Genomic DNA, 23,438 nt, shown 5'->3' on the forward strand with positions numbered 1-23,438 from the left:
CAGCACCAGTACGAGGCTCTTTTTACAAACTCCATCAAGGGAGTTCTGGCAGTTGTCCCAGAAGAGTAGAATAGAAATGAACCAAGTGACATTTCTCCTCTTTTTTCTTTCTTTCTTTCTTTCTTTCTTTCTTTCTTTCTTTCTTTCTTTCTTCCTTCCTTCCTTCCTTTCTTTCTTTCTTTCTTTCTTTCTTTCTTTCTTTCTTTCTTTCTTTCTTTCTTTCTTTCTGTACTGGTACTAGGTCTTGAATTCAGGTATGAGCATTGTCTTTTAGCTTGTTTACTCAAGGCTGGTGCTCTAACACTTGAGCCACAGCTCCATTTCTGGCTCTTTGGTAGGTTAGCTAGAGATTAAGAGTCTCATGAACTTTTCTACCTGAAGTTTTCCAACTTCAGTCCTTCCATCTCAGCCTCTTGGGATTACAGGTGTGAGCTACTGGCACCCAACACCCTGACTGACCTTCTGTCCTAATTGAGAGAGGTAGAAGGTGAGAGGCAAAGGGAAAGTGTACAGAAGACCATGTGACCCCCACCACCCACTTTTCCCACCCACCCCAGCTCTGATAATTCAGTCGTTCTGTAAGAGGAGGTCTTGAAGTAGCCTGCTGTAGAGCAGACACCTGCCATGAGAAGCTGTAAAATCTCTCTGGATCAGAGCCCTGAGAGAATCCTCTCTGCTACAGGCATTTTGTTGCCTGGTTGCCACACCTGTCACCTTTATGCTCCTTTTTTAAAAATTTTTGCCAGTCCTGGGGTTGAGCTCAGGGCCTGAGCATTGTCCTTGAGCTTTCTCAAGGCTAGAGCTCTACCACTTGAGCCACAGCACCACTTCCAGTTTTTTCTGTGTATGTGGTACTGAGGAATCGAACCCAGGGCTTCATTCATTCAAGACAAGCACTCTACCCCTAGGCCATGCTCTCGGCCCATCTTTTTTTTTTTTTTTTTTTTGCCAGTCCTGGGCTTGAGCTCAGGGCCTGAGCACTGCCCTTGGATTTTCTCAAGGTTAGAGCTCTACCACTTGAGCCTCAGCACCACTTCTGGTTTTTTTCTATGTATGTGGTACCAAGGAATTGAACCCGGGTCTTCGTGCATGCTAGGCAAGCACTTTAACCACTAGGCCAAACTCCTGGCCCCTCGGCCCATCTTTATGCTCCTTTATCAATGCTTTTCCTCTCTAGCCCAATGAATCAAAAATCGATGAAGAAAAGAAACTGTCCCAGATGCTGAGTGAATTGCAGGTATCACATGCAGAGACCACGCTAGAACTCGAGAAGACCAGAGACATGCTGCTTCTACAGCGCCAGATCAATGTGTGTTACCAGGTACAAGGGGCTCTGGGCCCACACACATTGGGAAGGAAGTAGGAATTGGAAGGCTCATATATCCCCAGGACACCTTGGCACTACAAGCTAAGGCTAGCTAGTAGAGTGCCCAGTGCCAGCCCAATTTTCTCAACAGCCTTAGTGACATTTCACAAAGCTAGTACTTGGTGCAAGGGCTGGAGTGCATGAAGAACCCTGGCCTTTTTCTTCTTTTTGTGCCAATACTGAAGCTTAAATTCAGTATCCTTTGGCTTTTTCTCTCAATACTGGCAATGTACCACTTGAGTCACAGCTCCACTTCCTGCTTTTTAGTGGCTAGAGATAAGAGTCCCACAGATTTTCTTGCCTGGCTGGCTGCAAACCTTGATCCTCAGACCTCAGAGCAACCAGTATCCAGTTTCCTAGCCTTTTTCTAAGGTTATAAATTAGCACTGATGTTGTGGTAGCAGGGCCTTCTCCTCCCCCTTTTTCTTCTTCTGTGCCAGTCCTGGGCTTGAACCCAGGGCCTGAGCACTGTCCTTGGGTTTTTTTTCCCCAAGGCGAGGGCTCTACCACTTGAGCCACAGCACCACTTCTGGCTTTTTTCTTTGTATGTGGTACGGAGGAATGGATCCAGATCTTTGTGCGTGCTAGACAAGCACTCTACCACTAGGCCACACTCCCGATTCCATAGCAGGGCTTTGTTTACCGAGTAAGTGGTTCTCCTGGGGCTTGAATTCAGGGGATGGGCACTGTCCCACTTGAACCACAGAGCCACTTCTGGCATTTATTATTATTTTTTTTCTGTTTATGTGGTACTGAGGAATCAAACCCAGGGCTTCATGCATGCTCGGCAAGCATTCTACTACTAAGCCTCATTCCCAACTGGAGGATTTTTGTTGTTGTTGTTGTTGTTCTTTGTTACAGGAGGAGCTGGAGGCAATGATGGCTAAAGCTGATAATGAAAGTAGAGATCATAAGGAAAAGCTGGAGAGACTGAGTCAACTCCTAGATCTCAAGAACGATCGTATCAAGCAGCTGGAAGGTATTTTAAGAAGCCATGGCCTTCCATCATCTGGCAAGTTTTAGTCATTTATTCTCACCTTGGGCATGTTACAGATAGCACTGAGGTTCCGATTCTGTACCCGTCTAGAAGACAGCCACTACATCCTTACTGTAACATAACCTCCTGCTCTCTGTCCTAGCGTCTGTGTTTTTTTTTATTTGTATTTTTGATTATTATTATTTTTTGCCCAGTCCTAGGGCTTGAACTCTACCAGTTGAGACACAGCACCACTTCTTTTTCTACGTATGTGGTAACCAAGAAATCGAACCCAGGTCTTCGTGCATTCAAGTCAAGCACTCTATCAACAGGCCACATTCCTGGCCCCTTTGTGTGTGTGTGTGTGTGTGTGTGTGTGTGTGTGTGTGTGTGTGTGCGTGTGTGTGGTTTGTTTTGTTTTGTGTTTGTGTCAGTATGGTGTTTGAACTCAGGGCCTCATCCCTTTGCTTGTTTTTTTTTGTTTTTTTTTTCACTCAACCACTTGAGTCACAATTCTACTTTAGATTTTTTCATCAGTTAGTTGTAGATAAGTCTTTCCAATTTTTCTACCCAGACTTAGCAGAAAGTATTCTGAATTATTTTGAACTTTGATCCTCTGATCTAAGCCTCCTAAATAGTTTAAGATTATAGGCAGGAGCCACCAGCATCCTGGTTCTTAATAGTACTTTATTGATTAGTAGTTCTTTAATGCTAAGATTATTAGACTGGGCCATGCAAGATAAGAATTTAAAATGAATTATACTAAACATTTAAACATTAGTTAATTTCTCTATCTACTTTTTTTTTTTAAAAAAATCAGGTCTTTCTATTATGTTCTCTTGGACTCTGCCTCAGTAGATTCCAACTCTTCCATTCTGATTTAACTTGTGCATGCGTGTGTGTGTGTGTGTGTGTGTGTGTGTGTGTGTGTGTGTTCGAGGTTAGTACCTTACCACTTGAACCACAATTCCACTTCTGCTTTTTGTGGTTAATTGGAAATAAACATCTTAGACTTCCCTGCAAAGGCTGGCTTTGACCAGCGATCCTCAGGTCTCAGTCTGTTGAAGAGCTAGGATTTCATGTCTTGACAACTTCCTGCTGATTTAACTTTTTTGTGTGTGTGCCAGTCCTGGAGCTCGAACTCAGGGCCTGTCCACTTTCCTTGGACACACTTTGCTCAAGGCTAGTGATCTGTCACTTGAGCCACAGCGCTACTTCTGGTTTTTCCTGTCTATGTGGTACTGAAGAATCGAACCCAGGGCTTAGTGCATGCTAGGCAAGCACTCTATCACTAGACGACACATCTGGCCCAGTTTTTTTTGTTTCTTTGTTTGTTTTTAGGGAATCCTCTATTAATTCACAAGATCTTGCTGTAAGCCAAAACATCTCTGATGAAATAAATGTGTTTCCTGTGTTTAATGTTTTGCTTTTTTATCCCCAGCCTCTCTGTATCTTGTCTTTGAAGATACATACATACATATATATATATATATATATATATGACTATCAGAATTCAAAACATCTTAAGCCAGGCATTGGTGGCACATATCTGTAATCCTAGCTACTTAGAAGCCTGAGATCTGAGGATAATGGTTCAAAGTCAGAGTGGGTAGATAAATCTGAGAGGTTTATATGTTCAAGTAACCAGTAAAAAGCCAGAGTGGAAGTGTGGCTCAAGTAGTAGTGTACCAGCATAAGCGAGAGCAAAAGACCCTGAATTCAAGCGCCAGGTCTGACGTAAAACAGAAGAAGGTATAGTCTTGTCATTCTATTGCCTTTTTTTTCCCCCCTGAGTCTTGGGTTTCTTGAAATAATTTCAACTTGGACTTTGACCATGATCTTAGTCTCCTTATGTCTGCCCTCTTCTTTTTTTGGGGGGGGGGGGTGGGGGCAGTCCTGGGGCTTGAACTCAGGAACTGGGCAGTTTCCTTGAACACTTTTTTGCCCAAAGCTAGTGCCCTGCCACTTTGGCCACAGCGCCTCTTCTGTCTTTTTCTGAGTATGTGGTACCAAGGAATCAAACCTAGGGCTTCGTGCATGCTAGGCGAGCACTCTACCACTAGGCTATATGCTCCCGGCCCTGTGTCTGCTCTCTCCTATCCTAAGAAAGAGCTCCTTGCCTGTTAATGGATAGGCAGTTTTCTTTCCCCTTTAGAACAGCTCAAAGATGTTGCTTATGGCACACGGCAGTTGTGTCCGGAGACACTGGCCGCCCAAGAGGATGAGGATGAAGTGGACGTTTCTCAGCTGCGTCGGAGGGAGAATCTCCTTGAACTCCATATCCACCAGGCCTCCCTGAGCCCCGCAGCCCTGCTGCAGGCTGGAGACCCCCATCCCACCACCTTCTGCACTTATTCCTTTTATGATTTTGAAATCCACTGTACCCCACTATCTGTGGGGCCACAACCTCTTTATGATTTCACCTCGCAGTATGTGGTTGAGACAGGTCCACTTTTCATGCACTACTTCCAACGTGCTTCTGCTCGACTGGATCTTCACCAGGCCATGGCCTGTGAGCACCTTACCCTTGCAACTGGGTGGATTCGCTTTAACAAGGTACTAGGGACTGTGGAAAAAGTCCATGACTCAACCAGGCTTACTGGTAAGTGGTGTTGTTGGCTTCCTGCAGCTCCTAGGACCACCGCACACTTTCCCTTAGTTGGTAGTTGCTCTTCCGGTTGCTTTGTCCATCTACATCTTCTGCTTTATTCTTGCCACCTCATGCACAATCACCTCGCTTCATATTTTCTGCAACCCAGGAGCCAATGGAGAAGACTTCGGGGTATTAGAGTACTGGATGAGGCTGCGTTTGCCCCTTAGATCCAGCCTCTGGGCTTACAGTAAAGGAAAGCGAGCTCAGATCTACCTGCCAGCCAGTGTGTCTGGAGCCAGGAAGGCTCAGAAGGAGGAGGTGAGGAAATGGAGGCCCCCAGGCATCACTAAGTAGCTGAGAACAACTCAGGCTTCTACTCTTAAGGACTGTTGAATGTGAATCATGGAGAAACACAACACAAAACAAAACCAAAAACCAGCCACACTCAAACCAGTCCAGATGCTTTTTTCTTGGTCAGTCTGGAGTCTGAAATGAAGCCATATCCTGCAGCTAGCTGCTTCTTGCCCAGAGCAGAACAGCTTCAGTCAGTCATTCTCTGAGACAAGGCCTGAGCATTCGAATCTCTCTCAGACAAGTTGCCAAGCCAGTGGTCAGGAAGGAGAAGGCTATTAGGGTTTTCTTTTCCTTTGTTCTTCTTTTTTGTTGGGCATAGGGCTTGAACTTTGGGCCTGGGCACTGTCCCTGAACTCTTCAGCTCAAAGGCTAGTGCTCTACCATTTTGAGCCCTGGCGTCACTTTCTGGTGGTTCACTGGAGATGAGCGTCTCACACACTTTCCTGTCCAGGTTGGCTTTGAACCCCCTTTCCCCAACTCAAAACTGTCATCTTTCCAGTCCAGATCAAAACCTTGGAAACATCAGAATGAGCTACAGATTAAAATCACCAAGTGCTACGGCCTCCACAGTAGGCAGCCGGGAGCTCAGCCAAGTCCATATGCCGTGTACCGCTTTTTCACTTTTTCTGATCATGACACTACCATCATTCCTGCTTGTGAGGACCCCTCTTTCAGAGATCAGGTTCGGTTCCCCGTGCTTGTGACTTCTGACCTGGATCAGTATCTGAGGAGAGAGACCCTGGCTGTCTATGTCTTCGATGATGGAGACTCAAAGCCAGGCTCCTACCTGGGCCGAGCCCATGTTCCCTTGCTGCCTCTCGCCCAAAACAAATCCATTAAAGGTGGGTGTTCAAGATGGGTCATCTTTACAGTCTCTTCCCCATTTGTCGTCTCTCTGTTCTAATTCCACTTTTCTTTGATTACTTGCTTGGAACAGTCTCTTAAAATCTGCTGAGAGGCCGTTAGAAATTTGTGGAGGCTACCAGAGAAGACTGAGACCAGAGCCGGACTGCTTAGGTGGAATATGGAAGCTGTGTGTGTGTGTGTGTGCGCGTGTGCGTGCGTGTGTGCGTGCCAGAACTGAGGCTTGATCTTGAAGCTTGGGCACTATCTTTTAGCATGTCTCCTCAAGAATGACCCACTAACATTTCCTCCACAGTTCCACTTCCAGCTTTGGTGTGGTGAAGTGGAGATAAAAGTCTCACCAACTTTTCTGTCAGGATGGCTTTGAACCTCAGTCTTCAGATCTCAGTCTCCTGAGTAGCCTGGATTAGAGCTATTAGTCATCAATGCTTAGTGGCTTTGGCTTCTTAGAAGTAGCAGAAGAAAAACTCCAAAGGTGGCTGGCTCCAGCCTCAATTTCACATTTCTCTGTGAAAAACTCTTCCCAGTACCTGAGCGTATGGCTACGTATCGGATTATAACCTATACTCTTCTGTTAACTCTTATTTCTTATCCTTTTAGACACAAGTTATATTACCACATCACACAATGAAAAAAACAATTTAGGATATACAGCTGATTTAAATATGAACTTTCCTTTTCTTGCATTTGTACCAGGATGTGAACTCAGGGTCTCATGCTTGCAAGGCTTGCTTGGCGGGTGCTCAACCACCTGAACTATGCCTCTGGCCCTGCTTTTTACTAATTATTTTCTGACTCTGCTGGTTTCAAGCTCAGATCCTCCAGATAACACCAGCTTTCTGAGTAACTAGGTGTGATGACAGGGCTAATTTATCTTAGCTTTTCATATATAAGGTTGTGAAGTACACTTAGGAGAAATAAATTTTCTGACTATACATAAAAGTAGGCAGGGGTCTCCAGGCAGTTGTTAGTAAATGTGTATCAACCATGTTTTAAACAAGGTTCAGGGGTGGGGAGTTTAGCCTAGTGCTAGAATGCTTGCCTAGCATGCACAAAGACCCAGGTTCGATTCCTCAGAACCACATACACAGAAAAAGCCAGAAGTAGTACTACGGCTCAAGTGGTGGAGCACTGGCCTTGAGGAAAACCCAAGGACAGTGCTCAGGCCCCGAGTTGGTGCCCCAGGACTGGCCCCTAAAAACTTATCCTCCAGTGTCAACTGCTTTTTTTTTTTTTTCTGCCAGTCCTGGGACTGAACTCAGGGCCTGGGCACTGTCCTTGGACATTTTCTGCTTAAGGCTAGTGGTCTGCTACTTGAGCCACAGTGCTATTTCTGGCTTTTTCTGTGTATGTGGTTCTGGGGAATTGAACTCAAGGCTTCGTGCATGCTAGGCAAGCATATTACCACTAAGCCCTCAATTGTTTTCTTTTTGTTGTTTTTTTGGTGGGGGTGGAGGGTTGGTCATGGGACTTGAACTCTGGGCCTGGGTATTGTCCCTGGGCTCTTCAGCTCAAGGCTACCACCCTACCCCTAGAGCTGCAATGCCACTACCTGGTTTTTGGTGGTTAATTGGAGATAAGAGTCTCACAAGTGCCGGGCTGGCTTTGAACCGTGATCGTCAGATCTCAGCCTTCTGAGTTAGATAGGATTACACAGGCATGAGCCACAGCACCCAGCAACTGCTTTTTAAGAAGCTGATACCCCCTGTTGTGCTGATACTGGGGCTTAAACTCAGGGCTTCATGTTGTCACTTGGCTTTGGCACTTACTTTACTACATGAGCCACAGATCCACTTTTGGCATTTTGTTGGTTAATTGGAAATAAGAGTCTCGTAGACTTTCTGCCTGACCTGGCTTCAAATCACATCTCAGTCTCCTAGTAGCTAGGATTAGAGGTGTGAATTACTAGTGACTGGCAGGAAAAGCTGACGCTTCTGTCCACAGTTCTTCACTTGAGAAAGAAAAGAGCCTATAAGAGCTATCTGATAATCACTACTACAAATCCAAGGCCTAGCACTTAGAAAAAGTGCTTTTTTGTTTTTTTGTCTGTCATTGGGCTTGAACTCTGGGCCTGGACACTGTTCCTGAGCTCTTCAGCTCGAGGTTAGTGCTCTACTCCTTGAGCCACAGCCCTACTTCCTGTTTTCTAGTGGTTAATTGGAGATAAGAATCTCGTGGATAAGAATCACATGTGGACTGTCGATCCTTAGATCTCAGCCCCCCGAGAAGCTACGATTGCAGATGTGAGCCACTGGTACCTGGCTAGACAGTGCATTTTTGAGACCACCTGAGTATAAATGATGGTTATTTTGATATGACAATGACATCATAAGCAGTTTTTCTTGAGCATTTTTTCTTTTTAGTAATGGAATATTTTAATTAGCATATAGGAATTATACAAAGAGATTCGTGTCACATCCATACATGTATATAATGAATGTGGCATTGTTCTATACGTTCAATTATGGAAGAAGCCCCAAATTGCAAATTGGGTAGCAGCTTTAAATTTGAGCTGCTATTGTAAATTTCTGGACATCCTTAATACTTCAATATAACAAACTTGTGCACAGGAAAATAATGTACTTTGTAAGCACCAAATAATTGGAAAATGCAATGTCTTAAATAAAATGTTTTAAATTGGTGAAATAAAAAAATGTAGGGCCGGGAGTTTGGCCTAGCAGTAGAGTGCTTGCCTAGCATGCACCAAGGCCCGGGTTCCATTCCTCAGTACCACATACATAGAAAAAGCTGGAACTGGTGCTGAGGCTCAAGTGGTAGAGCTCCAGCCTTGAGAAAATCCAAAGACAGTGCTCAGGCCCTGAGCTCAAGCCCAGGACTGGCAAAAATAAAAATAAAAATGAAAAGTGTCTAAGCCAAGCGCAGTGGCTCACACCTGTAATCCCAGCTACTCAGGAGGCTGAGGTCTGAAAATGTTGGTTCCAAGCCATCTTGGGCACTAAAGACCATGAGACTCTTATCTCCAATTAACCACTAGAATACCAGAAGTGGCCCTGTGGCTTAAGGGGTAGGGTGGTAGCCTTGAGCTGAAGAGCTCAGGGACAACACCCAGACCCAGAGTTCAAGCCCCATGACCGACAAAAAGAAAATATCTATTAGTTGTGTGCTGGTACTTCATGCTTATAATCTTAGCTATTCAAATGGCAGAGATTTTTGAATCTCAGTTTGGACCAAGCCTAGATACAAATCAATGAGATTTTTTTTTTTTTTTGCCAGTCCTGGGCTTGAGCTCAGGGCTTGAGCACTGTCCTTGGACTTTCTCAAGGCTAGAGCTCTACCACTTGAGCCTCAGCACCACTTCTGGCTTTTTGCTATGTATGTGGGGTACCGAGGAATTGAACCCGGGTCTTCATGCATGCTAGGCAAGCACTTTAACCACTAGGCCAAACTCCCGGCCCCATCAATGAGATTTTTATGTCTGTATAATCAATAAAAAAAATCAGAAGTGGAGCTGTGTCTCAAGTGATAGAGTGCCAGTCTTGAACAAAAAAAACTAAAGGACACCCAGTACCTAGAGCCAGTACTGGAAAGAAAGAAAAAAAAGAAAGAAAGAGAAAGAGAGAGAGGAGAGAGAGGGGGGGGGAAGAAAGAAAGAAAGAAAGAAAGAAAGAAAAGAAAGAAGGAAAGAAAGAAAATGAAGGAAGGGAGGGATGGAGGGAGTGAGGGAGAGAAAGAAAGAAAAAGAGAAGAGAAAGACCATCTAATATTTTGATCCTTTTTACCCCTCTATTACTCTGTCTATTCCCCTTTTGCCCCAATAGTGAGAATTTCATCAGAACAATAATTAATCTTTGTTTTGTTTTCTGGTGCCTTTCACCCCCCATGGCCAGGGCGCTGTCTCTGAGCTTTTTTGTTCAAGGCTAGCACTTTACCACTTGAACCACAGCTTTACTTCTTTTTTGGTGCTTCATTGGAGGTAAGTTTCACAAGCTTTCTTGCTCAGGCTGGCTTTGCACTGTGATCTTCAGATCTCAGCTTCCTGAGTTCAAGGGATTACAGTCATGAGCCATTGGCACGAAGCCCCTGGCTTCAGTCTTTTCATTTTGAACTCGTTCTGGGACTTGCAGTCAGGAGATCATATTCACAATAGGTTTTTTTTTTCCATCATGGCTGGCTCTACCACTTGAGCCAAACCTAAGGTCTAGCGGGATTTTGCTGGTTAACTTGCCATAAGTCTAAAGGACTTTTCTATCTGCACTGGCTTTCAACTTCAGTCCTCAAATCTCAGCTGAGTGACTAGGATTACAGGCAGAAAACCTCCCATCTGTGGCTATCTGATTTTGTTCCCATTGACTGTGTGGCTGGTGACAAGCAAGCTGTATCCTCTTCCTTTGTCTTTTGACTCTTTCCTGATAACTCGTGATTTCGATCTTCCTCCATTTCCTCTCACAGTTGAGTGTTCTGTCGTGATTATCTGGTATGTGTTAATTACTATGTATGTTAATTACTAACAGAACCAAATGGCTGTTGCTGAATGGGAAGAATGGTAGGATGCTGAGCAGTGCCTTCTTGCCTTTATCAGGTACTATTAACACTCATGTGTGTCACAGGTGATTTTAACCTTACTGACTCTGAGGAGAATCCCAATGGATGTATTCAAGTGCAACTGGACTGGACCACCCACTACCAGCCCCCTGAGGGCTACCTGGCAGCAGAGGCCGAGATGGAGGAGAATGACAGTAAGGACAACTCAGATAGCTCATCTACAGAAGAAGTGTCTGCTTTTCTCCCCCAGGTAACAGATCTCCACTCACCCGAGGGGGCAGGCTGGGACAGGACACTATAAAAAGTGGAAGAAAGCCAGGCATGGTGGCTCATGCCTGTAATCCTAGCTATTCAGGAGGCTGAGATCTGAGGATCGCCATTGGAAGCCAGCCTGGACATGAAAATCCGTGAGACACTTGTCTTCAGTTAACCACCGGAAAACCAGAAGTGGTGCTGTGGCTCAATGTGGTACAACACTAGCCTTGAGCTGAAGAACTCACTGACAAAGCCCAGGCCAAGTTCAAGCCCCACAATCGACTACAAAAGGGGGGCAAAAAAGGAAGAAAATAGACTTTTCTATGGATCTCGTGTACTGCAAATTTGACCTGGAAACTACTGATTAAGCAAAACCCCAAGTTTTACCGTAGAGGAAAGAGAGCATCTCTCAGGTCTTGGAAGTAGAAAGAATGAAAGCTAATGCTAGTTCACAGGTTCCAGAGGTGTTAAGGTTGTTAAAATACCATTTTCTTCTTCTTCTTTTTTTTTGGTGGTGGGACTATGGTTTAAACTCAGGGTCTGAAAACAATTTTTCTGTGTTTGCTCAGCTGGAGCTCTATCATTTGAGCCACACTTCTAGACCTCATTTTTGCTGGTTGAACAGAAATGGAATCTTGCATTTATTTCGGCCTGGGTTAGCTTTAAACTTTCATCCTCCAGTTCTCGGCCTTCTGAGTAGTTAAGATGAGAAGTGTGAGTTACCCAGTGCCCAGCCAAACTATTATTTTGTAAGGTTGTCTTTCATTCCTCTAATCAGGACCAGATGGAGTTCGCTGAAATTCCCATTGAAGCTGACCAGTACCAAATAAAGCGAAAACTTCTTCTGGTGGAAGACAGAAAGGAGAAAGAACATCAAGTTGCAAGCTATTCAAGAAGAAAACATGGCAAAAGAACAGGTGCCCAAGGAAAAAACCGAATGGAGTATTTGAGCCGGAACATCTTAAATGGCAATACACTGCAGGTGAGGCCTCGGAAACCCTAGGAGCTGAGTCTTCCAGGGTTACAGAAGAGGATGTGGAAATACGCAATATAAAGAATTATTTGTAGGCAACGCAAGTTGACCCATTTTATTCCCCTGGAACTAAATTCAGCATATTATATACTTGACGCTTAAGAATTTTTTTTCCCCTGGTACTGGGGCTTGAACTCAAGGCCTCATACTCCAGCTTTATCCTTTTTTATGCAAGGCTAGCACTCTAACACTTGAACTGATAAAGAAAACCTGCCAGTAAGCCAGGTGCTGGTGGCTCATGCCTGTATTCCTAGCTATACTCAGAAGGCCGGAGCTGAAGATCGTGGTTCAAAGCCAGCCCAGGCAGAAGCCAGCTCCGGAGATGCTTATCTTGAATTAACCACTGAAAAACCAGAAGTGGCACTGTAACTCAAGTGGGAGAGTGCTAGCCTTGAGCACAAAGAGGCTCAGGGACAGTGGTCAGGCCCTGAGTTCAAGTCCTATGCCCTCCAAAGAAAAGAAAGAAAAGAAAAGCTGCTATTATCAGAACTAGCTCAACTTGATATTGTCAGAATCAGCTTGCAAGTAATTTTTGAGAAACTGTAACCACTGGAGTAGGTCAAAACTGAAAATGCCTTCACTCTACCTGGAACTTATACCTGGAACTCACATATTTAAGGACTCTACTCTTGTGCACCGGGCTTAGAGTAGTATTGCCTTTCCCTGCTTTTGGCTGGTTAATTGGAGATAAATGTCTCTTGAATTTGTCTGCCCAGGTTGCTTTCAAAAACAGATCAGATCTCAGCATCTTGAGTAGCTAGCACTACAATTGTGAGCCACTGGTAGCTAGCCTTTTTTTTTTTTTGCAGGTCCTGGGGCTTGAACTCAGGGCCTGGGCACTGTCCTTGAACTTTCTCAAGGTTAGTCCTCTAACCACTTGAGCTAGAGTGCCACTTCAGGCTTTTTCTCTATATGTGGTAACCAGGAATTGAACTCAGGGCTTCATGAATGCATTCTACCACTAGGCCACATTACCAGCCAGCCCCACGCCTTTTTTTTTTTTTTTTTGCCAGTTGTGGGGCTTGAACTCAGAGCTTGGGCACTGTCCTTGAACACTTTTTGTTCAAGGCTAGCGCTCTGCCAGTTGAGTCATAGCATCTCTTTCAGCTTTTTTGTTGTATGTGGTACTGAGGAATTGAACCCAGGGCTTTGTGCATGGGAGGTGAGCGCTCTGCCACTAGGCTACGCTCCGAGCCCCTCAGCCAGCTTTTGAGAGCAATACATTTTAAAAAATTAAGGAGAGCTAGCTCTAAGAGTGAAAGAAGACTGAGAGCTACTGTAGATAATGCCATGTAGGCATTGTGTGGTAGTTGTTTGTGTTCTTTCAGCAGGTAAACTACATGGAGTGGAACTTCTCAGGGCTGCCTACTGAGGATGGCTTTAACACACACACAGAGGAAACAGAAGCAGACGAGGAAGATGCAGAGGAAGGGGAAGACGCAGAAGCAGAGGCACAGGACGTGGTAGAGGAAGAGGCAGAGGCCAAGGAAGTGGCAGAAGAAGTGGCAGAAGCAGAGGCAGAGGCACAAGAGGCAGAGACAGAAGAGGCAGAGGCTGAGGTAGAGGCAGAGGCTGAAATAGAGGTCAAAGTAGATGCAGAAACAGAAGCAGAAGTAGAAGCTGAAGGCGAGGCAGAGGCTGAGGCAGAAGCAGAAGAAGAGGCAGAAGCAGAAGCAGAAGAGGAGGAAGAGACAGTGGAAGACAAAGGGATATTATCTGAATCAGTACTGGAAGAAGACCCCCAATATGCAATTAATGGTATTGTCTTTCTAAAATCTCATTTCTATTTACTCATTTAATTGCTTTAGAAAGGTCATTATTTACTACTTCAGGGCTGAACAGTCATGGGAAAGTCCCCACCCCTTTCTGGTGTTACAAGGGTGAAAGTTAGGCCAACCAGTGTCACAGTTCTCCAGTCACTTTGTACATAGTGATAGCTAATGAGCCATCGCTATAACTAGGAAGAGAGTGATGATTTGCTCCAGAGCCTTATAAATTATGGTACAAGGAAATGGGAACAGGGTGATTATCTCATTTGTCAGGCTAATTCGAATTCCTCCTCCTCCTCCTCCTCCTCCTCCTCGTCCTCTTCCTCCTCCTCCTTCTTCTTTGCCAGTCCTGGGGCTTGAACTCAGAGCCTGAGCACTGTCCTTTGGCTTTCTCAAAGTTAGAGCTCTACCGCCTGAACCACAGCACCACTTCTGGCTTTTCTATGTATGTGGTATCAAGGAATCAAACCTGGGCCTTCATGCGTGCTAGGCAAGCACTCTACCACTAGGCCGAGCTCCCCCTATTTCTTTAAGTTCAAGGATTGTCTCTGTGTTAGAATGAAAACAGATATGATTTCAGGTTATCCTAATGTCAAACTAGGCAATTCAGACTAACTCTCCCTTTCATGGCAATTAAGAAACTTGTGTGTGGACTGGGAGTTTGGCCTAGTGGTAGAGTGCTTGCCTAGCATGCCCGAACACCCAGGTTCGATTCTTTGGTACCACATACATAGAAAAAACCAGAAAGGATGCTGAGGCTCAAGTGGTAGAGGTCATGTGTATGAGAAGAGCCATTTTGGTGGAAGGTATTGTTTGAGGCCATCTTTGGAAAATACAGCTACTACACTCAGTTGTGGGTCTTGAACTCTGGGCTAGGACACTGTCCCTGAGCTGTTCAGCTCAAGGCTGCCACCCTACCCCTTGAGCCACAGTGCCACTTCTGTTTTTCTGGTGGTTAGAGTCTTACGAACATTTTGTGCCCAGGCTGGCTTTGAATGGAGGTTCTCAGATCTCAGCTTCCTGAGTAACTAGGATTATAGGTGTGAGCCACGCACCCGGCAGCTTGGTCATTTTTTTCCCCTACAGGCAGCCTGTGTACCTGTCTCCTCTCTCCTTCCCACTTTCCCCTTCTTTATTGACTTTCTTTTTGTCTTCCGTACAGTCCCCTCCTTTCCTCCCCCAATCTCTCTTTTCCTTTCCTATTTCTCCTGTTCTTTCATTTTCTTTATTTTTTTCAGAAATGAATCCTGTGAGGGCCGGGAGTTTGGCCTAGTGGTTAAAGTGCTTGCCTAGCATGCATGAAGACCCGGGTTCGATTCCTTGGTACCACATGCATAGAAAAAAGCCGGAAGTGGTGCTGAGGCTCAAGTGGTGGAGCTCTAGCCTTGAGAAAGTTGAAGGACAGTGCTCAGGCCCTGAGCTCAAGCCCAGGACTGGCAAAAAAAAAAAAAAAAAAAAAAAAAAAAAAAAAAAAAAAGAAAGAAATGAATCCTGTGTTGGCAAGTTCTGAATAAATGAATCATGTGACCATTCTGGTTTGATTCTTCAAAAATAAATACTGAGCCAGGTGCTGGTGGTTCACACCTATAATCCTAGCTACTCATGAGGCTGAGACCGAAGGATCGCAGTTCAAAGCCAGCCTAGGCAGGGAAGTCCATGAGACTCTCATCTCCAATGAACCACCAGAAAACTGGCTGTGGCTCAAAGTAGTAGAGCACTAGCTTTGACCTGAAGAGCTCAGGAACAGCACCCAGGCCCAGAGTTCAAGCAACATGACAGATTAAAACAAAACAAAACAACCACAAAAAACAAATAGGGAGATGAGGTGATGAGGTTGGAGGCGTGGTGCGGGTTTTCTTCTTGGGTTAGACATAGAATGCCTTGAGGTAGGGTAATTCCTCTTCTTCCCCAGCAGATCAAGAATCCTTTGAACAAGCTTCTGAAGTCAGTGAGCAAGCTGCCGACAGCGATGATATCATAGTGGCACCTATATCTGAGAAATGTCCTAAGCCAGTAAGTACACAGGGATAATCATTGCATAGAAGACAAGACAGTGAAGAGTGACAGCATACTAAAATGGCCATGAGTGTGGTTAAGGGAGAGCAACAGGTCCTGAGTGCACACACACACACACACACAAGCAAAAATAAAACACATGCTGGTGGCTCACACCGACAATCCTAGCTACTCAGGAGGTTGAGATCTGAGGATTGCAGTGGGAAGCCAGCCATGGCAAGAAAGTCTATGAGACTGATCTCCAGCTAGGCACCTAAGAGCCAGAAGTGGGGGCTGGGAGTTTAGCCTATTGGTAGAGCGCTTGCCTAGCATGCACAAAGAACCAGGTTCGAGTCCTTGGTACCACACACACAGAAAAAAACAAAACAAAACCAGAAATGGTGCTGTGGCTCAAGTGTAGAGCTCTAGCCTTGAGAAAGGTCAAGGACAGTGCTCAGACCCTCAGTTCAAGGCCCAGGACTGGCAAAAACAAAAAAACCCAGAAGTGTAGCTGTGGCTCAAATGGTAGAGTGCTAGCCTTGGGGGGTAAAAAAGGCCCAAGCTCTGAGTTCAAGCCCCAGGACTGACATTAAACAACATTATTTCTAAGGTTGCCATGTCCATGTGATGTACATTTCTTAGGTTGTCTTTTTTCTTAGTACTGGGGTTTGACCCTACGGGCTTCCCTTTACTTTCTCAGTCCTTTTACTTTTAGTGTGTTTTTCATATAGTTTCACTATTCTCCAGGTTGGCCTCAAAATATAATCCTCTCACCTCTGCCTCTAAAGGTTACAACCTCCACTCAGCTTCCATCCTTCCTTCCTTCCTCCCTTCCTCCCTCCCTTCCTTCCTGAGCTTCTTTTGCTTATGACTAGTGCTCAATCACTTTAGCTGCCACAGCTCCACTTCTGCCTTTTCTGTGATTAGAGATAAGAATTTCATGGACATTTTTTTTTCTTCTCATGGACTTTTTTTTCACTTAGGCATTTTTTATTTTTGTTGGGATAATGTATGGAGGGGTTACAGTTACATTCATCAGGTAGTAAGGACATTATTTCTTGCACATTGATACCCCTTCTCATGGTTTTGTCCCTGTTTCCCTCCCCAACCCCCTCCCAATCATCTTGTTTTCCCCCCTTCCTTTTCCTATTTCAGATAAACAAATAAACATACACACAATACACCAGGTAACATAGTCAGATACGTAACAACATGATCTCATGGACTTTTGTAACTGGACTGGCTTCAAATCATGACCCTCAGATCTCAGCCTCCTGATTAGCTAGGGTTATAGGCCTAAGCCACCAGCATCTCTCCCTCCCTCCCCTCTGTCCCTCTCTCTCTCTGTCTGTTAGTCATGACGTTTGAACTTGGGGCCTAGTGCTGTCCCTGAGCTTTTTTTTTTTTTTTTTTTGCCAGTCCTGGGCTTGAGCTCAGGGCCTGAGCACTGTCCTTGGACTTTCTCAAGGCTAGAGCTCTACTACTTGAGCCTCAGCACCACTTCCGGCTTTTTTGTATGTATGTGGTACTGAGGAATTGAACCCGGGTCTTTGTGCATGCTAGGCAAGCACTTTAACCACTAGGCCAAACTCCCGGCCCTGTCCCTGAGCTTTTGTGTTCAAGGTTAGCACTCTACCACTTTGAGCAACAGCACCACTTCCAGTTTCCTGGTGAATTAATTGGAGATAAGAGTGTCACAGACTTTTCTGCCCAGGTTGGCTTCAAACTGCGACCCTCAGAGCTCAGCCTCCTGAGTAGCTAGTATTACAGGTGAGAGCCACTGGCACCCAGCTTAAGTACAGTTCTCGGATATTATCATCCTTTCCTCCACTTCAGTTTTCTCCTCCTGTTCCCATCCACAAGTTAGTTACATCATCTATTTCAGTTAATTATTTAGTCAGTACTGGGTCTTGAACTCAGCATCTAGGCACTGTCCTCAGGCTTTCTCAAGGCTAGAGCTCCCCTACTTGAGAAACAGCACCACTTCTGCTTTTTTCTTTTTCTTTTTTTTTGCCAGTCCTGGGGCTTGAACTCAGGGCTTGAGCCCTGTCCTTAGGCTAGAGCTCTACCACTTGAGCCATAGCAGCATTTTCTGCTTTTTCTATGTGTGTGCTACAGAGGAATCGAGCCCCAGGTCCTTGTGCATGCTAGGCAAGGACTCTACCACTAGGCCAGACTCACGGCCCTATGTTCAATTTTTTTGAGGAAGTTCCAAACTGCCCTCCAGAGTTGGTATATTATTTTACATTCCTACCACCGATGCGGTGTGCCTCCCTCTTCCTTCATCCCTGACAGCATTTATTATTCTTCACATGATCAATGTTGGCCAGTCTTACTGGTAATTTGATTTGTATTTCCTTTATGACTACTTTGAGCAAAGAAACTCAGGGACAGGAAATGGAGCTGTGGCTCAAGTGATAGAGTGTTAGCCTTTAGCTGAAGAGCTCAAGGACAATGCTCTGGCTCAGAGTTCAAGCCCCATGACCAACAAAAAAAAAAAAAGAAAAGAAAAACTCAGGCATAGTGCCCAAGCCCTGAATTGAAGCCCCTGTACTGACATACACACACAAATTACACAAGACAAAAAGGCTGATAGGAAAACAGATTCTATTCGGGAAAGAATGTGTATTCCTCTTGTATATTTCCCATTGATTTTTTGGTACCAGTTTGCTCAGTGAATTCTCAGAAATTTACATTAGGCCAATTGCGATGGCTCACGCCTGTAATCCTAGCTACTCAGGAGGCTGAGATCTGAGAATCAAGGTTCAAAGCCAGCCCAGGCACAAAAGGACCTGAGACTCTTATCTCCAATTAATCTCCAGGAAATGGGAAGTGGGGCTTGGCTCAAGGGTAGGGTAAAAGCCTTGAGTTGAAGAGCTCAGGGATATCACCCAGGCGGAGTTCAAGCGCCATGACCCACAAAAAAAAGGGGAAAAAAAAAAGAGAAATTTACATTAGCTCTTTCTTTCTTTCCTTCTTTTCTTTCTTTCCTTCTTTCTTTCCTTTTTTCTTTCTTTCTTTCTTTCTTTCTTTCTTTCTTTCTTTCTTTCTTTCTTTCTTTCTTTCTTTCTTTCTAGTCCTTCCTCAAGGTTAGAGCTCTACCACTTGAGCTTCAGCACCATTTCTGAGGAATCAACCCCAGGTCTTTGTGCATATTAGGCAAGCACTCTACCACTAGGCCAAACTCCTGGCCCCTAGATTAGCTGTATCTATGGTGGATTTCTAGGAAATCATGTGCTCATTGGATGGCATATAAACTTTTTGAGCCGCACTAACCTTTAGGAAATATTTTATTTATCAGGAATCAGAGAAGATGCGTATTGAAATAGTTTCCCTGACCTTCTACCCAGACGCTGAAGTGATGTCTGATGAGACTGTAAAGCAGGTTTATGTGGAGTACAAATTCTACGACTTGCCTTTGTCCGAGACAGAGACTCCAATGTCCTTGAGGAAACCCAGAGCAGGGGAAGAAATCCACTTCCACTTCAGCAAGGGTGAGGTATCCCGTGCACCAGAGGTGCCGACCATCAGAATTACCCAGGGCTGGGAGGCTGAGATTTGAGGATCAAGGTTCAAAGCCAGCCCAGGCACTGTGAGACTCTGATCTCCAATTAACCAGCAAAAAGATGTGGAGGTGTAGAAGTAGAGTTGTGGCTCAAATGGTAGAGTGCTAGCCTTGATCAAAAGAGCTAAATGAGAGCATGAGATCCTGAGTCCAAACCCATTTCCAGTGTGTGCATGCGCACACACACAGACACACAGACACACACACACACACACACACACACACAGTTTCCTAGAACTCTGGCTATGGAGTGTACACTTATTTGGGAAGAACAGCCTGTAAGCTGATGATATATATGAGGATTATAAAGCTTTTTCTGTGTTCCTGTTCTGGGGTTTTAATTTAGGGCCTGAGTGCTGTCCCTAAGCTTTGTGTTCAAGGCTAGCATTTTACCAGTTGAGCCACAGCTCCACCTATGGTTTTTTGGTGTTTAACTGGAAATAGTCTCATGTACTTTCCTGCTTGGGCTAGCTTCAAACCACAACCCCCAAGTCTCAGCCATTTGAGTGGCTAGGATTACAGGTGTGAACTGGCATCTGGCATTGCTTGATTGATTGCCAGTCCTGGGGCTTGACCTCAGGGCCTGGGCACTGTCTCTGAGCTTCTTTTGCTCAAGGCTAGCACACTACCACATGGAACCAAAGCACCATTTTCAGCTCTCTGTGTATGTGGTACTGAGGAATTGAACCCAGGGCTTCATGCATGCTAGGCAAGCACTCTACCACTAAGCCACATTCCCAGCCCTGTCTGGCTCTTATAAGAACCTTTTTCTTTACTTTTTCATGTGTGTGTGCGTGCGTGCACACACATGCACAGTCCTAGAGCTTGAACTGATGGGCTAGCACTGTTCCTGAGCATTCGTGCACAAAGCAGCTGCTCTACCACTTGAGCCACAGCTCCACTTCAGGCTTTTTTGGTGGTTACTTGGGGATGAGTCTCATACATTCCAGACTAGGCTAGGTTTGAACCCTGACTCTAAGATTTGAGTACCTAGGATTACAGACGTAAACCACCAGAGCCCACCTATAACAAGCTTTTTCTTTTTTCATTTTTTTTTTTTTTGCCAGTCCTAGGGCTTGAACTCAGGGCCATGGCACTGTCCCAAGCTTCTTTTACTCAAGGCTAGCGCTTTACCACTTAAGCCATAGTGTCACTTCCAGCTTTTTCTGTGTATGTGATACTGGGGAATCAACCCAGAGCTTCATGCATGCTAGGTAAGCACTCTTCCCACTACGCCACACTCCCAGACCAACCTTTTTCTTGAGTCTAGTTGAAGCTTTGTGTAGGCCTGTCTGTCATGTCTCTGTGCAGTTCTGCCATTGCACTTACATTCCAAAAACAGCTGTAGCTGAGGGTGTAGGTAGGTTAGCACGTGCAAGGCCCTCGCGTCAATTCCCAGCACTACATCAAATGACAACCACAGAGGGGTTTTCAATAAAACTTTATTTGTAAAAGCAGAGAGGCAGCCCATAGGCCTAATGTGTGATATCTGTAGTGTCCAAATAGCCAAAGCTTGTGATTTCTTGCCCCCCCCCACCCTCACCTTTTGGAACAGTAATAGATCTGGATCCTGTGGAGCAACAAGGCCGACGGCAGTTTCTGTTTGCCATGCTGAATGCCCAAGACCCTGAGCAAGGACAGTAAGTATCCAAGTTTACCTAGAAACCAGATTGTCATGCGAGATTTAAAAGTGTACATTCAGTTTTGTTCTAATGGTGAATTAATTTACTTTGTGTGTGTGTATATGTGTCAGTTCAGGGGTTTGAATAGCTAGGATTACAGGTGTGAGCCACTGTGCATGGCTAGCAGCTCTCATTTTTAACTTGAAGGCTCTTGTGATAAATTGAAATGTTACATAAGGTACCCAAGTACATATAATACCAGCTAGAGAATCCCTTACCACTGTTGAAAATAATGGTAATCACACAGAAATACATCATGAATTAGTATGGCGTAATGGGGAGATCTTATACTTTCAATAATTTCTTCTGTTTATCTGTGTTTTAAGAGGCCGAATTCTTACTCCTTTTTTTGCTTTCTTAGCATGTATACTGCAATATTTGCTTCTTATAAATTATTAAGAATAGCTGGGCCAGCCACTGATGGCTCACATCTGTAATCCTAGCTAGCTACTTAGAAGGAGAAATGTTAATTCAAATTGTTATTAATTTTCTAGCAAACTGGCAAAGACAATAAAGGATCAACTCTGTATTGGTAAACAAAGTGTACAACTACGATCTCAGCACTCAGGAAACTGAGTCAGGAGGATGTGGCTAGCTTGAGCTACAACTTCTCAGGAGGCTGAGACTTGAGGATCCTGGTTCAAAGCTAGCCCAAGCAGAAAAGTCTGTGAGACTCTTCTCTCTAGTGAACCAGAAGAAAACACAAAGTGGTGCTGTGTCTTCGAGTGGTGGAGCACTAGCCTTGAGCTGAAGAGCTCAGGGACAGCGCCCAGCCCAGAGTTCAAGCATCAGGACCAAAAAAAAAAAAAAAAAAGAAAAAAAAAAGCTGGGTATAGTAATACATACCTGTAATTCCAGCTTGGGAAGCAAAGGTAGAGCGCCAGCGTCTTAAGTTTGAGGCCACCCTGTGCAAGAGCCTGCTTTAATCATATGAACTATCACATCACTTAATCATAAGTATCTAGGGTATGCAAAACCAGAGTCAGCAAGTTCAGGCTCCTGAGTTTGATCCTCATCCTTATCACATTAAAAAAAAAAAGTCAATTAATGGTTGTTAGGAGCAGAGAAAGACAAGAATGGGATGGTAGCATACATGATCATACCAAAAGACATGGAATTATACACCATGAAATGCAAAATTTGTGAATTTTATCTAATAAAAGTAGGTTCCTGATAAAGTGGCACATACCTGTAGATTCCAGCTGCTAGGTGGAAAACCAGCATGGCTACAGGATTGCTGTCAGTTCCCAGAATTTATTTGCAGGATCATGTGAAGATAGTAATGATGGTTACGGCTTGCTGTTTTGTAGGTATCACACTAGAGTCACAGAGAAATTTCTGGCCTTTTCTGTTTATGTGATACTGAGGAATCCAACCCATGGTTTCATGCATGCTAGGAAAGCACTATACCATTAAGCTACACACCCAGTCCTGCCTCGGTCTCTTAAAACACTGGAATTACATGTGCCATCACACTTAGTTTGTTTTCTCTTCTTAAGGCTCATTGCTTGCTATTAAATTAAAATCATACTTATTCTTCAGGTTTTTTTTTTTTTTTTTAAACTGTTGTCTTCGGGGCCAGGAGTTTGGCCGAGTGGTAGAATGCTTGCCTAGCATGCACGAAGACCCGGGTTCGATTCCTCGATACCACATACATAGCAAAAAGCCAGAAGTGGTGCTGTGGCTCAAGTGGTAGAGCCCTAGCCTTGAGAAAATCCAGGGACAGTGCTCAGACGCTAAGCCCAAGCCCAGGACTGGCAAAAACAAAAAACAAAAAGCAAAAACTGTTGTCTTCATGTAAAATACAAAGGAAAGATGATTTTAGAGTGCAATATTTCTTTTATTCTTTGTTTTTAGACTATACTGGCATGGATCTTGCTAAATAGATGTGTGTTGTCTTTAGATTAAAATTTACAGTTGTAAGTGATCCTCTGGATGAAGAAAATGAAGAATGTCAAGAAGTAGGATATGCATACCTTGAGCTGTGGCAGGTTCTTGAATCAGGAAGAGACATTCTAGAACAAGAACTAGAGAGTAAGTAACAAAATGCTGTGCTTCATTCCATTTCCTTTTTTTGTTGTTGGTGGTTGTGGGACTTGAACTCTCAGCCTGGCACTGGCCCTAAGCTCTTCAGCTCAAAGCTAGTGCTCTACTTGAGCCAAGGCTCCACTTCGTTTTTCTGGTGGTTAACTGGAGATAAAGAGGCCCGTAGGCTTTCCTGTCTTGGCTGGCTTTGAACCATGATCCTGTATCTCAGTCGACTGAATAGTTAAGATTATAGGTATGAGACATCAGTGCCTAGCTTCATTTTTTTTTTTTTTTGCCAGTCCTGGGGCTTGATCTCAGGGCGTGGGCACTGTCCTTTAGCACTTTTGCTCACGGCTAGCACTCTGCTACTTGAGCCACAGCACTACTTCCAGCTTTTTCAGTGTATGTGGTACTGGGGAATCGAACCCAAGGCTTCATGCATGCTAGACAAGCAC

The 23,438-nt window shown here is 44.6% G+C and overlaps 2 protein-coding genes across 2 annotated transcripts in view; both read left to right on the plus strand.

The window, feature by feature from the left end:
- Positions 1-23,438, plus strand: part of LOC150066466 (X-linked retinitis pigmentosa GTPase regulator-interacting protein 1-like) — a 42,872-nt gene that overhangs the window by 17,088 nt on the left and 2,346 nt on the right. Inside the window, exons 11-19 of the mRNA XM_090352920.1 lie at positions 1,178-1,321; positions 2,228-2,378; positions 10,722-10,906; positions 11,690-11,893; positions 13,273-13,702; positions 15,626-15,726; positions 19,010-19,202; positions 20,829-20,913; positions 22,859-22,989. Coding sequence (XP_090209046.1) covers positions 1,178-1,321; positions 2,228-2,378; positions 10,722-10,906; positions 11,690-11,893; positions 13,273-13,702; positions 15,626-15,726; positions 19,010-19,202; positions 20,829-20,913; positions 22,859-22,989 — 1,624 coding nt within the window. The remainder of the gene's footprint in view (positions 1-1,177; positions 1,322-2,227; positions 2,379-10,721; positions 10,907-11,689; positions 11,894-13,272; positions 13,703-15,625; positions 15,727-19,009; positions 19,203-20,828; positions 20,914-22,858; positions 22,990-23,438) is intronic.
- Positions 2,411-9,955, plus strand: LOC150066467 (X-linked retinitis pigmentosa GTPase regulator-interacting protein 1-like). Its single transcript, XM_090318569.1, has 6 exons — positions 2,411-2,476; positions 3,784-3,790; positions 4,477-4,944; positions 5,102-5,253; positions 5,789-6,131; positions 9,933-9,955. Exons 1-6 carry the CDS (start codon positions 2,411-2,413, stop codon positions 9,953-9,955), a joined length of 1,059 nt encoding a protein of 352 aa, XP_090174695.1.

Source organism: Megascapheus bottae, chromosome 2, assembly GCF_031878675.1.
Source record: "Megascapheus bottae isolate mThoBot1 chromosome 2, mThoBot2.hap1, whole genome shotgun sequence".
In the NCBI taxonomy this organism is placed as follows: domain Eukaryota; kingdom Metazoa; phylum Chordata; class Mammalia; order Rodentia; family Geomyidae; genus Megascapheus; species Megascapheus bottae.

Excerpts from the sequence above, each read along its gene's own strand:
- LOC150066467 (XM_090318569.1), top strand. The coding sequence starts at position 2,411 with ATGTTACAGATAGCACTGAGGTTCCGATTCTGTACCCGTCTAGAAGAC. Across the intron at positions 4,945-5,101 it reads TGACTCAACCAGGCTTACTG|GAGCCAATGGAGAAGACTTC; the intron begins GTAAGTGGTGTT and ends TCTGCAACCCAG. Across the intron at positions 5,254-5,788 it reads GGAAGGCTCAGAAGGAGGAG|TCCAGATCAAAACCTTGGAA; the intron begins GTGAGGAAATGG and ends TCATCTTTCCAG.